Here is a 12,612-nt window from a genome sequence, read left to right on the forward strand (position 1 = left end):
AGGGCGTCTTATGTAAAGGGCGCACTGTACCTTTCACGGGTTCTTCGCCAACAGTAGCTGTGTGTATTTATTGTACAGAACTGTGCTATACAGAAGAGTAAATAAAATCGTTCATCTTTGATGTGGTCTCGGAAGGGCGCCTAATGTAAAGGGCGCACTGCACGTTTCACGGGTTCTTTACCAATAAAACTGTAATAATTTATTACTAAAAACTTGTACCATTATTTATAGTGTGATATTTCGGAGGGCGCACCGGGACACGTCCCGGTGTCCCAGCACGGGCCTGCTGTGAACAACACGGATATGCTCTTGTTATATTCTATAAAAGCTACTGTAATTATGTAACACGTTTAAAAATCATCCTATCTGATAGCAAAGAGATGGCACCTCAAATATACGACAAAAATCGGGGGAAAGTGCTGAATGTTAGCACCAAAATTTCGAAGACTCTAAAAGTGTTCACAGGTACAACGCCTTCCCCTACATTATAAGAACACTTCCGAATTTGGTCCAGCAAGACCGTTCTAACTCAAATTTTTCCAAAGAATTTCCTTAGTCCCACCAAGCGAATGCCGGAAAAACTATACAAAACATAGAAATCAGTGTGGAAAACCCTCACATTACACCTCCATGTGAGAGACTGTCTTTTTCGATTTTTTGCCTTCCTCCCTTGCTCCCAACAAGGCTTCTAAAAAGCACATCTCGAAACCTACGCAATACATACGTGAAGAATGAATCAAGAGGATGAAGGCTAATTTGAACATTGTTCTGAGCTGTTTCATTTTGTTCACCAAGTCCTTATTATAGTGCTTGACCTCCCAACCTTTTTATATCTGGTCGGTTGCAATAACCAACATATTGTCATTTTTCCCTAACTAACGTTGTAAAGAGTTTGTGTACATATGTATCTAATTTCCGAGTTTTTATTTAACTTCGACTTTACACAAGAACGTGGCTTGTTAATCATAACAATTAGGTTGTACAAAAAAAAAAAACTAATTTTCTTTAAAAAACAAAAATCTTTGCTTTTAAGACTTTTATTTCCGAAAAAAATTAAACAGAAGAAAGCAAATATTTCAATGCATGTGAATAGATATTCTAAGGGTGGCGCATATATATTCTAGGAGGGCTCAGCCCCCCTTATATATATAGGAGCATTTGGAAAATCTAACTTCTGAATAAATAAAGCGAAATCAGGAACATAATACGAGATTTGAAGGTATAAGGAGGCAAGTTTAAAAAAAAAATCTACAATCTTGGCCATCCATCTTATTTTGGAAGACCATATTCTAGCAACTGTACACAGAAAATTCAAATACTCTGGTTCCTAATAAAACAAATCTCAATTGACCTGAGAAAATACACATTTATTTCATTTCACTCCAAGTGTAAGTAAGAGTGTAGAGCTTTTCAAAGAGAGGTTGGTGGGAAGAATTTTTTTTAACAAGACTATGAACATAATACATGTATTTATATCATTATAGGAATGAAATGAAATCATTCAGTTTTACGTCCCACAGTTATGCCGAGTAGGCTAAAGGATACGGTGATGCTGAGTCAAATGGTGGAATGAAGAAAGTCGGAGGAAACTGGAGAACCACGAGAAAATCCATACACACGGTGTTTGTTCACCACAAATCTCATTTGGCTTGATCTGGGATCGAACCAAGGACCCCAAGCACCAGAGGTGAACACTGTATCACTGAGCTACCGCGCCACCTATATATCATTATAGAATATTTGAACTACAATGAATTTTGTTGTTTTGAAATACGAAAGATGACATCAATAATTACATTTTATGCAGAAACGTTTGGTTTTTCTTCTAGGATTTCAAGGCATCTGTTACATTACGACAACAATGGTCTGATAAAAGGTTGGCTTATAGTGAAAGCTCAAGTAAGTATTCTGCCATGTTTACTCTTTCTCTACCTCACTCACACCCAGAAGTTGTTTCTTTGTGGTTTAAATATTCCTTCACAGACCCCATTTTATTAGGGTACTTTCTTAGTTTGAACCACCCCGTACGTCATATTCCATTCGTCCCTTTCTTTGAAAAGTGTCGTACCTAAGTATTTCTCATTTTGCAGGAGAGCGATTTGAAATTTTGCATCTATTTTACTTTCCTATTACTCTTGTGTTTACCAACAAATCTGTACCAATTTTTGACACAATATAGCCGAAAGTACCTTCATTAATACCATATGTTCAATTTATATAATATTGTAATATTAAGCCATAACAAATATGTTACTTGAGATACGTCACTTTGTTAAAAAAAAAATGTTTGATTTAAGGGGTTAAGTTCCAAAGTTGGGCGTCCGTTTCCAGCAAAATTTTTAAATTTTACAGGAAAGATATGGATAATTTGATCGTTTGTGTGCTTGATAATATATAAGTCTCTCGAAAAATCTGTTTATTTATTATATATAAGCGGTTATAAACATGGGACTATACGGCGAGCGGAGGGAACTACTTGGCGCAAGGTAACCGAACAGTTGCATTGTGGGAAAGAAACGAGCATTTATGTTATCAACATGGTGAACGTACAAGGGCAATGAACTAACAGTTTTAACATTTGTGAAGCAATACGTTGATAACGAGCAAAATCTTTTAAAAGTTTGTGAAGATCACGGATTAATGAACCTAATAACAAATTGCAGAAAGTGTGCAAAGGAGATAACAGCGAAAAAAACGTGGCGAAAGCGGACGCCCAACTTCGGAATAAATGCCGATTTAAGAATGAGTTACGTCCGTGTGCATAGCTCTTGGGATATAAGAATAATGCTAAATTTAAGTTGGAAAACTGTAAATTTGTCCATTTGTATATCTTCTAAGTTGCTATACTCATCTTTGATGTGAATAAGTTATTTAAAAAAATGGTAAATAAACTATAGAACAAAAAGTCATTTCTTTCATTAATTAATTAAATCATTAATTAATCATTAATTAATTAATTAATTAAACATGTTTATGAAATTAATTAAAAAGAAACAAACTAATAAGGCTTATGACCTTTCACCAAAAAAAGGAAATAATGTAATATGAAATTAACACTATTGAGTGTATATGCAGCTGTATGAAAGAAAAGCAAAATGGAGAACACCTTCTAAATAATAACATTAAAAATAAGTTATCGTAACTAAACTAGAGTGTAATAATATTCTTTTAAGTAAACATGAGTATAACTTTAATGAGTACAGTCAATAGCACCTCTATACAATACTGAAAATTATTGAACCATTTCCATAAAGTAATTGACAAAAAAAAAAAAAAAAAAAATAAGTCCTGAAGTTAACTAAACCACAAAAAGAAAGAAATTCGGTATTGTTTGAAACTGTCCTTAATGGTCGAGGTGCAAGTAAAATTGCTGGTGCTCAGACATTCGTGTAACAGGGGTAGGTCCGTTGCATAGAGATAGTAAGTCTACGTATTTGTCTTGGGCGACTTTCAGCTTTCGCAGGTAAAGTTCGACCTTAAAATCTTGTACGTTCTTCTTGAGGCGCTGAAATTGGAGTTCCTTCTACTTCAATTGTAGGTGGGTAATATTGTAGAACATAGTTGTCGGCACTTATATAAGTAGAGTAGAACTAAACTTGTGCCACGGGCGCCAGATTGGGAAGCGCAAAACTGGGCTAATATTTATTTTCCTATAAGGCAAGGGAAAGAGGTTTAGCAAACTAAAGATTATTAAAAAATACCTCACAAACTTAACAGGACAACAACGACTTACCAACCTTTGTATCATATCCATAGACACAAGTTATCTTTAGAGCTATCTTTTGAGGACATTGTAAAATACCTTTGCAGCCAAAGAGCTCGCAAAATTAAATTTTAGTTCCAGTATTTTTTTTTTGTGTGTGTGTGTGTGTGTGTGTATGTGCGTGTTTTCATTTAACTTACATCGATTTAAGAGCTACTCGAGACAACAGCTTGACATGTTGTCATAAATATTCTATTTTAAAGTAACAGACAGTTGATTCATTCTACACATATGCACATCCCAATATAATTCCTAAAACACTGTGATTTGCAGTTATTATGGTAAGACTACAAGAATATGTCGAGCATGCTATTCTAAGATTATTTGGCAATCAAATACTAATTAGGCCTAGTTTGGTGTTTCATCTTGTACAAAAAATTAAATTATGTACTGCAATTTTGAAATCAAGCTTCACCACTTCAAGAAAAAATAGAATAAGAGAATTACTGTGTGATGCTAATATCAAGTGTAGTCGAGGCAAGGGCGCCGATTTCTCTGTAACTTTGGGGGGCCCATTCAGATGTAGGTTTGTATATTCATAAAAAAATACATATAACAATAAAAAATACATATAAAATAAACATATTTATAAAAATGCATGGGCCCCACATGAGCTTGGGGGGCGGCACCCTCGGCCCCTCTAGGATCGGCGCCCTTGAGTCGAGGAACGTTTTGGTTTGGTTGGTGAGGGTAAAGGGGACTAAGGCGAATTCTGCCCCGGCGATAACTAGCCTAGTTGTGTCGCTTGTTGTCGATGACCTCTTCAAAACTCTTTATTTCCATCGTGTTCTTCCAGTTTACGTCTTTTGCATTACTTACCTCTGATTCTAGAATTGGTAGAATTCCAAGTTCTTTGGAGACCTGCTTGAAATTGAGGAAATCGTTATACTGTAGTTCCACTACCTCAAAAGACTGCTTTCTACGAGCCAGCTTGATCACAGAGACCAGTTGTGAAGGCACAAAAATATTTGCTGCTTGCTTAAACAACATATTAAAACAAATTACACGTTAAAGTGAACACACACATACACAGGGGCGGATTAAGGCTTTTGGGGCCCTGGAGCCGACTCTTTCAAGTGGGCCCTATGTTACGAATAATTCCAGCGCATAAATTTTCTTGCTGCCTTCCACAACCTCATAGTCTTATCGAAACACCGAGAACAATGTTCTAATATTTTAATATGCTCCAAGTTTACAATAATTAAGTTTACTTACGTTCGTTATTAACAGTTAAATACTCATATTCTGCAGTGTAACACACAAATACCAAAAAAACAAGCGAAATGGTCAACCTCACAAAATAAGTAGCGTGAAGACGCTGGTAGAAGAAGACTTAAGGGACACCGCGAGCGTAGAAGCTGAAAAAAAAATAACATGGGTCTGAAGCCTCTAATATAAGAAGTTGATTGCTATATTTTAGTATTAAAGAAAAGGGATTTTGATGGGTCCCCTGAGCCAGGGGTCCCCGGAGACTGGGCTCCATTGGCTCCGCCCTTGATCCGCTCCTGCACATACACTCAAAAAAGTCGTTTGAGATACGCAAGGACTTTATAAAATAGAAGATCTGCCCTTACAACGAAATCTTGAAGCCATACGTCACAGTTTCGCCACCCCTACTCTGCCCACTCCGCCCAATAGGATCGCAATGTTCTGAGCCAACAATCATGGCGGAAACGAAAGTAGCCAATCAGAGGATGACAGATACGAGAGTAGCCAATCAGACGTGCCGATGCTCTGTTGTTTTTTGGCTTCATCGATTTAATTAGATGAAGATACATATGGGCAGATCATCTATTTATAACATCCTTGGAGATACGGCTGTGTGTGAACAATAGAACTTAATTTTTCGTGCAAACTGTCGTATCTTGAGTTATACGCAGTTCGAGAGAAATCTAATTCTCTGCAATTGAGATACGACGAACATCAAACTGCTTATTCCACAGTTATATTTAGGAATTTAGATACAGGTATTAAAGAACAGCATAGAGCTTCTAAAGGGGAATTCGGGGCTGGTCTTAAGTGTCTGGTGTTAAGAATTACAAAGTCTACTGGTTTATTATTCACAATGAGATATACTAACTGGTAATCGAAAGAGGCTGCCTAGAACAGTGCTTCTCAACCTTTCTTCACTCACGACACACTTTAGTGAGCATGCACAACATCGCGACGCACTTCTTTGATATTATTATTATTATTATTATTATTATTATTATTATTATTATTATTATTATTATTAATAATAATAATAATAATAATAATAATAATAATAATAATGTCTATTATAATAGTGAAACCAATTAGTTTTTATAATGATTCTATATAGCACTGAGCATTATTGCTGCTGCTAGAGGTGTTGACTCGTACAGTCTGTCTCGGTTTTAACTAATTACACCAATCAACAAATTTATCTTTTTGTGTGTGTGTGTGTAACATGAGAGAGAACGCCTCATCTTAAAGGAGCTTTTTGCTCTGAATTCGAATATGCATTCAGTTTTTCTCCATCCCGTACAATTTTCCTGCTACATAGGGATTTTTGGGAAATTCACTAAAAAAAATCCCATTTTCGCGTATTTCATAACCCAAGCTCTTGTCCCCTTACAAATAATAACACAAGAATTAAGGTAGATTACTAGGTGTTCTGAGTGCTATGCTAAACGCTACTTGAATAGTGCGGCATTGCCAGATAGTGTCGAGTGTTTACTGACGCCAGATAATAAAAGGAGTAATCTTGGAATTCTGCTTAGATTCTTATTGGAGAATTTAGTTTTCGACCCTTGCCGCGATTCCGCTTCTCCAACTGCAACGCTAGAATCCAGGAATTTTCTTGTGACTACTACAGTAAACGTACAAATTTGGCAACAATGCATTATGGCGTTCTGCTTAAGTTTCATCTCAAAACCTATTTCCTTATATGTAAATTAATATTTAAATAAAATATGAAACATAACACGAAAAATGGTCAAACAATATATCTATTTCGTGAGAAGATCGTTACTTTAAAATACTTTACACATACAAATAAATATTTCATAAATCGGAGCACTTCTAGCAAGATCTAACAGCAAGTGCCATTTTTGTGTTCATTCTAAAACAAATCAAATATTTTCTTTTATTTATTACAATTTTCGATATCGGGAGACACAACCAAATGAATCATATATATTCTTGTGCTTATATTTTACTATATCTTATAGATATAGTACAATATTTATAATATGTAACGTTTCATTGCACAGTAATTAAAGCAATGAGCTAAAATATGTACTGACTTCCGGGTGGTGATTCACCTTACACCAAAAAAAAACCTTGATTGGTATTCAATAAGCCCTCCAAGTTTCAGAACAATAGCGTTATTATTTCTAGAGGGATAAAGATATTTATATGTGTACTGTGTGCATTGTTCATTGCACCATACTTCAAATCTATTTATTTAGGGGAAAAACGATTTGTTTGATTACCACAAGGTGATCTTTTACGTAGTGGAAATCAAAAACTTTCTATACCACATGCGTACTCAGTGAAGATTAAGGAATCATATGCCACCATGTCAACCTTGCTAAATCTCATACATTATAAGGACCATTGTTGGCAAATATGTTGTCATCTCAAGGTAGTTGTTATTTTATTAGGACTGCAGTGCAGTTACCCGAATTATCAATGCTTTTTATGTTTAGGGGATAGTCGACCTGATGACAAGCATTATGAAGTGAAGGACTGGGAATCTCGAGTGAATTACGTTCCTGGAGGATGCAACGTTAAATATGCTCCTTTGCTAGATTCAAATAAGATACTACCGCCAGCACTTCATGTAAAGTTAGGACTCATGAAGAACTTTGTCAAAGTCATAGACACTACTGGTGAAGGTTTCAAGCATTTGCGACCTAAGTTTCCTAACCTGGGTGATGCTAAGATATCAGCAGGAGTGTTTGTTGGCCACCAGATCAGGAAACTCATGCTTGATGATAGCTTTGACAGCAAAATAAACAGTGTCGAGTTGGTAGCCTGGACAGCATTTCAGTGTGTTATGCGCAACTTTCTCGGCAATATCAAAGCAGAGAATTACAATGAAATCGTACAGGACATGGTACAGAAATACAAAGAATTGAGTTGTAGGATATCTTTAAAAATTCACTTTTTAGACTCTTACCTTAGCTTTTTCCTACTAATCTAGAGGCTGTCAGTGCGTAAAGGTGCAAAGATTCTACCAAGGCATAATGGCAATGGAGAAAAAGGTACTAGAAACGATGGGATGCTTCAATGATGGGGGATTATTGTTGGAGTCTTGTTAGAGAATACAATACTTCTGACAGAAGAAGGAAATAGTGTGCATTTGTGTAACTCAATGGAAGTTTCATACATTTGATGATTTTAATGGAATTTTCATGACATTTTTGTATATTTGTATTATTGCTTATTGTAAATTGTGATAAATGTAAATTGTATCGTATTATATTTTATGCCTGTGTTTGTGGTAATGAAGCAATAGTTTTTTTTTTTTTTTTAACCAAATCAAGCGATCTGAAAGTATAGACATGTAAATATATTTCTTTCTCTAGAAATAATAACGTGATTGTTCTGAAACTTATAGGGTTTATTGAGCATCAACCAAGTTTTTTTTTTTTTTTTGGTGTAATTATTGTATTATTATTCGTAAGGGGACAAGAGCTAGGGTTATGAAATACGCGAAAAGGGGAAATTTTTGAGGAAATTTCCCAAAAATTCCGCTGTAGCGGGGAAAAACCGAATGCATATTCGAATTTAGCGCACACAGTTCCTTCGAGGTCAGGTGTTTCCTCTTATGTTACAAAAATCTTGTTAACTGTTATTATTAAATTCTTCATGGTTTTTAAATTCTAAAATTTTGCGACACACCTTAAGGGACTGCGTGACACACCAGCATGTCACGACGCATCCGTTGAGAACCACTGGTCTAGAAAATGGAAAATGCTTTTGGTGCAAACATAAATAAATAAATAAAGTGATTTGAAAAATATTTATTGAACACAAAATTCAAATTACTGTATCTACATTAGTTCATTTTCTACAGGCACAGCATTTAAATTCTAATATTTGTTAATTGGTCTATTAAAATTAGATATTTCAACCGAAAGAAATGGAAGAATATATGTAAGTTGTAAACAGTGGGGTTCACAGAAATTCGTCAAGGGGGGGGGGTTCAAGCTTCCACGTTCATATAATATTATGTGTAGTGCTCTCAAACGGGTCGGGTCAGTCGGGTCAGCTCGGGTCGGGTCAGTCGGGTCAGCTCGGGTCGGGTCAATCGGGTCAGCTCGGTTCGGGTTGTCGGGTCGGGTCAGTCGGGTCAGTTCACTTTGGTCAACTGAGTTTAGGTTGAGCTTAAACTCGGCTGGAGTCGAAAGCTGCTGTTTTTCACTAGCTGCCTAATTAAAAATAGCAATTTTCAATTGATTTTATAGAAGCCATAAATCTATTTTGAACACTTGCAGCTAGTGTTTTTATAGTAAATGCTAATTTTTGTACTTGTATGTACTTTAATTTGTAAATGTGGAAGATTGATTTTACCAATCGACTGTAATATTAATATCTACGCCAATATGGCGTCTGGATTTAGAACAAAACTAGAAGTTGTTTAAGCAAGGCCAAAAGAAAGATTGGATATGGACGACCAAGCCCAAGCAGGGCTGCGGTGGCTCAGTGGTAGAGAATTGATTTCTGGTGCATGGTGTCCATGGTTCGATCCCAGCTTGTGCTAAGTAGGCTTTGTGGTGGAGAAAAGCCGTGTAGTGGGTTTTCTCGGGATTCTCCTGTTTCATCCCACTTTCTTCATTCCACCATTTCATTCATTTCTCATGGTCACCGTATCCCTTAGCCTCTGTGCAGAATCGAGGGACCTTAAACTGAATATTTCATTTTATTTCACCAAGCCCAAGGACATCGATACAAGAACAAGATAAAGATTGGATATGCAAGACGAATTGCATAGTAATCTTGCTCTTGGCCTTGTTTTGGTGATCACCAAGTAGCGATGAGCATATTTTCTTGCTTTCCGTATAGTATGAAAGACCATAATCAAAATCACACTTGGTCTTCATTTGTACCGATGAGGTGAGCATTCTTGGCTCTTGTATAGCATGAAAGACCACTACGACTACGAAATGCAGGACCAAGACTTGACTGCAAGACAAAGAATAAGACGCAGTATTGATGACCAAGACCCAGGGAACGAATTGTTTGAATTTCATTTGTTGGGCTGAAAGTGATTAAATAAAATTAGTACTTTATAATTAAACTAGCAGCGTTCACCCCGCTTCGCTGCGGTCACCCCGGAACGCAATAAACTTTGTTACTTAGATAATTTTTACTTTTTCGCTTTCAAGTGATATGATAAAAACCATAGAAGATTGCAGTAAATGTTAACATTATATCGCCTGTCATTTATGTTAACCCGCCCCGCTTCGCTGCGGTCACCCCGGAAGTTTTCGCTTTCAAGTGATATGATAAAAACCATAGTAGATTGCAGTAAATGTTAACATTATATCGCCTGTCATTTATGTTAACCCGCCGAGTTACACGGTCATGCGGGTTGCATATAAATACGTTTATTTTTACCTATGATGAACTAACAAAGGATTTGTACGTTATGGACACTTGAATGGTCAATTATCTCAAGACACTGGTAATTAAAAATTAAAGTGATATGATAAAAACCATCTAGGGTCCAAATCCTAATAACCCCCCAAAAATAAAAGAAATTGGTTCAGCCGTATTAGCGTGATGAGGTAACAAAGGATTTGTGCGTTCTCTTTTATATATATAGATATCATACTGTATTTTTAAATTTTAAATTACAAAATTCATATTATGTATCTTCTTACGTGCAACTATATATACTGTAAAATACGTTTTAATTACCGAGAAAGAAAAATCAAAGTGGTACGGGTCCCGGAATCATAAGAACCTATTTTGGAATTAAAGTTGAAGGGTTGGAAAAAATAACAGGTGTTCTCCTGTTTCCTCAACCCTTATCATTGTAGTTAAACGATTTCCTTTTGTCTCCGCCAAGAGACTCTTGCTACTGCCTTCCGAGAAGACCCCCTGCCGTTCAAGCAGGTCAGAACACTGACCTTGAATAAAAATTTCGTCACATAGAACTAAAGGAAAAAAAATTCTCCCACGTCGGACATTGGTATCAGTTATAAAAAGAAATAACCAAACGTCAAAAGTGCCAAATATTCATTAAGATGCATATACAAATCCCCCGCTTGATCTAGCTACTGGTTAACGCAGTGGTGCCCCCCTCATGTCCATGACGAACCACCCCTCAATTGTCTATCCGTAGGTGTTCTTCCATGAAAAAAAATCTTTTTGATTAATTTTTACACCCCCTCAAACATATTTATATAGATTTTTAACCCCCCAAATATTTCAATGACGCAGTTTGCGTCATAGGCCCCCCTTGTGAGCACCCCTGGTTAACGTGTAAGACTTCGGTACACGTGGTCCGGGTTTAATTCCCAATGGGAGTGCATTTTGGCGTTCACCCAGTGTCGTGACTATAGTGCTCTCAAACGGATCGAGTTGACCCGACCCGACTCGGATCGAGTCAGCTCGGGTCGAGTCGGGTCAAATCGGGTCGGGTTGTCGGGTCAGGCTACTCGGGTCGGGTTGTCGGGTCGGGTTATTCGGGTCAGCTCGGGTCGGGTTGTCGGGTCAGGTCAATCAGGTCGGATCACGGTTCGGGTCAGTCGGGTCGGGTCGGGTCAGTCAATTCGGGTCACGGGTCAGGTCGGGTCGGTCTTCAACCCGACCCGACCCGACCCGTTGAGAGCACTAATTATGTGTTTGTACAAATATTTTAATATGGTAAATATTTATTTCTGCTTAATACATTCTCAAAGGGGGTTAAAACTCCGAAACTTCCCTTGGGTACCCCACTGCTTCGCAGTGGCGGATCTAGAAGGTAAAGACTGGGGTGGCCAGTCAGAACCCAGACTATGATAGGTATATGATGAGTTTACTACAAACTTTCAAAATATATAAATAACAGCTTAAATAACTTTTGTCACTCAGAAAACTGGGGGGGGCTAGGCCCCCGGCCCTGGCATAAATCTGCCTCTGCTGCATCAACTTTATCATTCTGAGTTCTACTCCGACAGCTGTATTGAAGAATGGCTCTCCAGCTTCTCACCGTCAGCATCTTCAATATAGTAAAAATAGTATTAGTTCGTTAAAAAAGTGTAAACGAGATGTCACTGTGTGCAATGCATTACAGATTCGTACAATATCTTACTTTTGCAGTGCTATTATAAAAGTTTTTTCTTTTAACTAATAAATATAAATTTTCTAAGCAGCATTTTTGCATTTTTGATTCCACAACGTTCTTATGTAAAGCTACAGAGTTGTAAGTATTGCTGAACTTGTTACATTATTCTAGATAAGTTATTGCATTAGTCTTCTCAATGGCGTTTATGTTAGTTATTATTATAAATATAAATTCACATAGGCACGGAGAAGTCGTCGCTGGATTACTGGTTGTCAAGCGCAAAGTCGAAACAATTTGAACTAGAACCTTAAGACAGCCATTTTTAACATTTCTGATAGAAAGCTCCATCAAAGAAATACTTTTCTTCGGAAATTAGACGGGCAGTGGGGAGAAGAATTATCATCTCAAAATGACCATATTTTGGACTCTCTGAAGGTTAGAGACTTGTTCAAAATAATTAGACACGTGTTGCAGCTGTAATATATATATAATTTGACGGGGTAGAATAGAGGTGAGAAGGAAACAGGGATAGGAATTACAGCTATTATATATTTCATCTCCTGTAGTCCTTCTTCAGTTCTAGCTATCATAACTGTATCATCAG

General features: G+C 36.9%; 1 protein-coding gene across 1 annotated transcript in view; it reads left to right on the top strand.

Moving 5' to 3' along the window:
* LOC145671251 (glutamate-gated chloride channel-like) overlaps positions 1-12,612 on the top strand; it is a 113,951-nt gene that overhangs the window by 57,570 nt on the left and 43,769 nt on the right. The window contains exon 4 of the mRNA XM_081740169.1: positions 1,830-1,899. Within this exon, the coding sequence (XP_081596295.1) occupies positions 1,830-1,899 (70 nt within the window). The remainder of the gene's footprint in view (positions 1-1,829; positions 1,900-12,612) is intronic.

This window comes from Thermobia domestica, chromosome 2 (genome assembly GCF_964235325.1).
Source record: "Thermobia domestica chromosome 2, izTheDome1.hap1.1, whole genome shotgun sequence".
NCBI classification, from domain to species: domain Eukaryota; kingdom Metazoa; phylum Arthropoda; class Insecta; order Zygentoma; family Lepismatidae; genus Thermobia; species Thermobia domestica.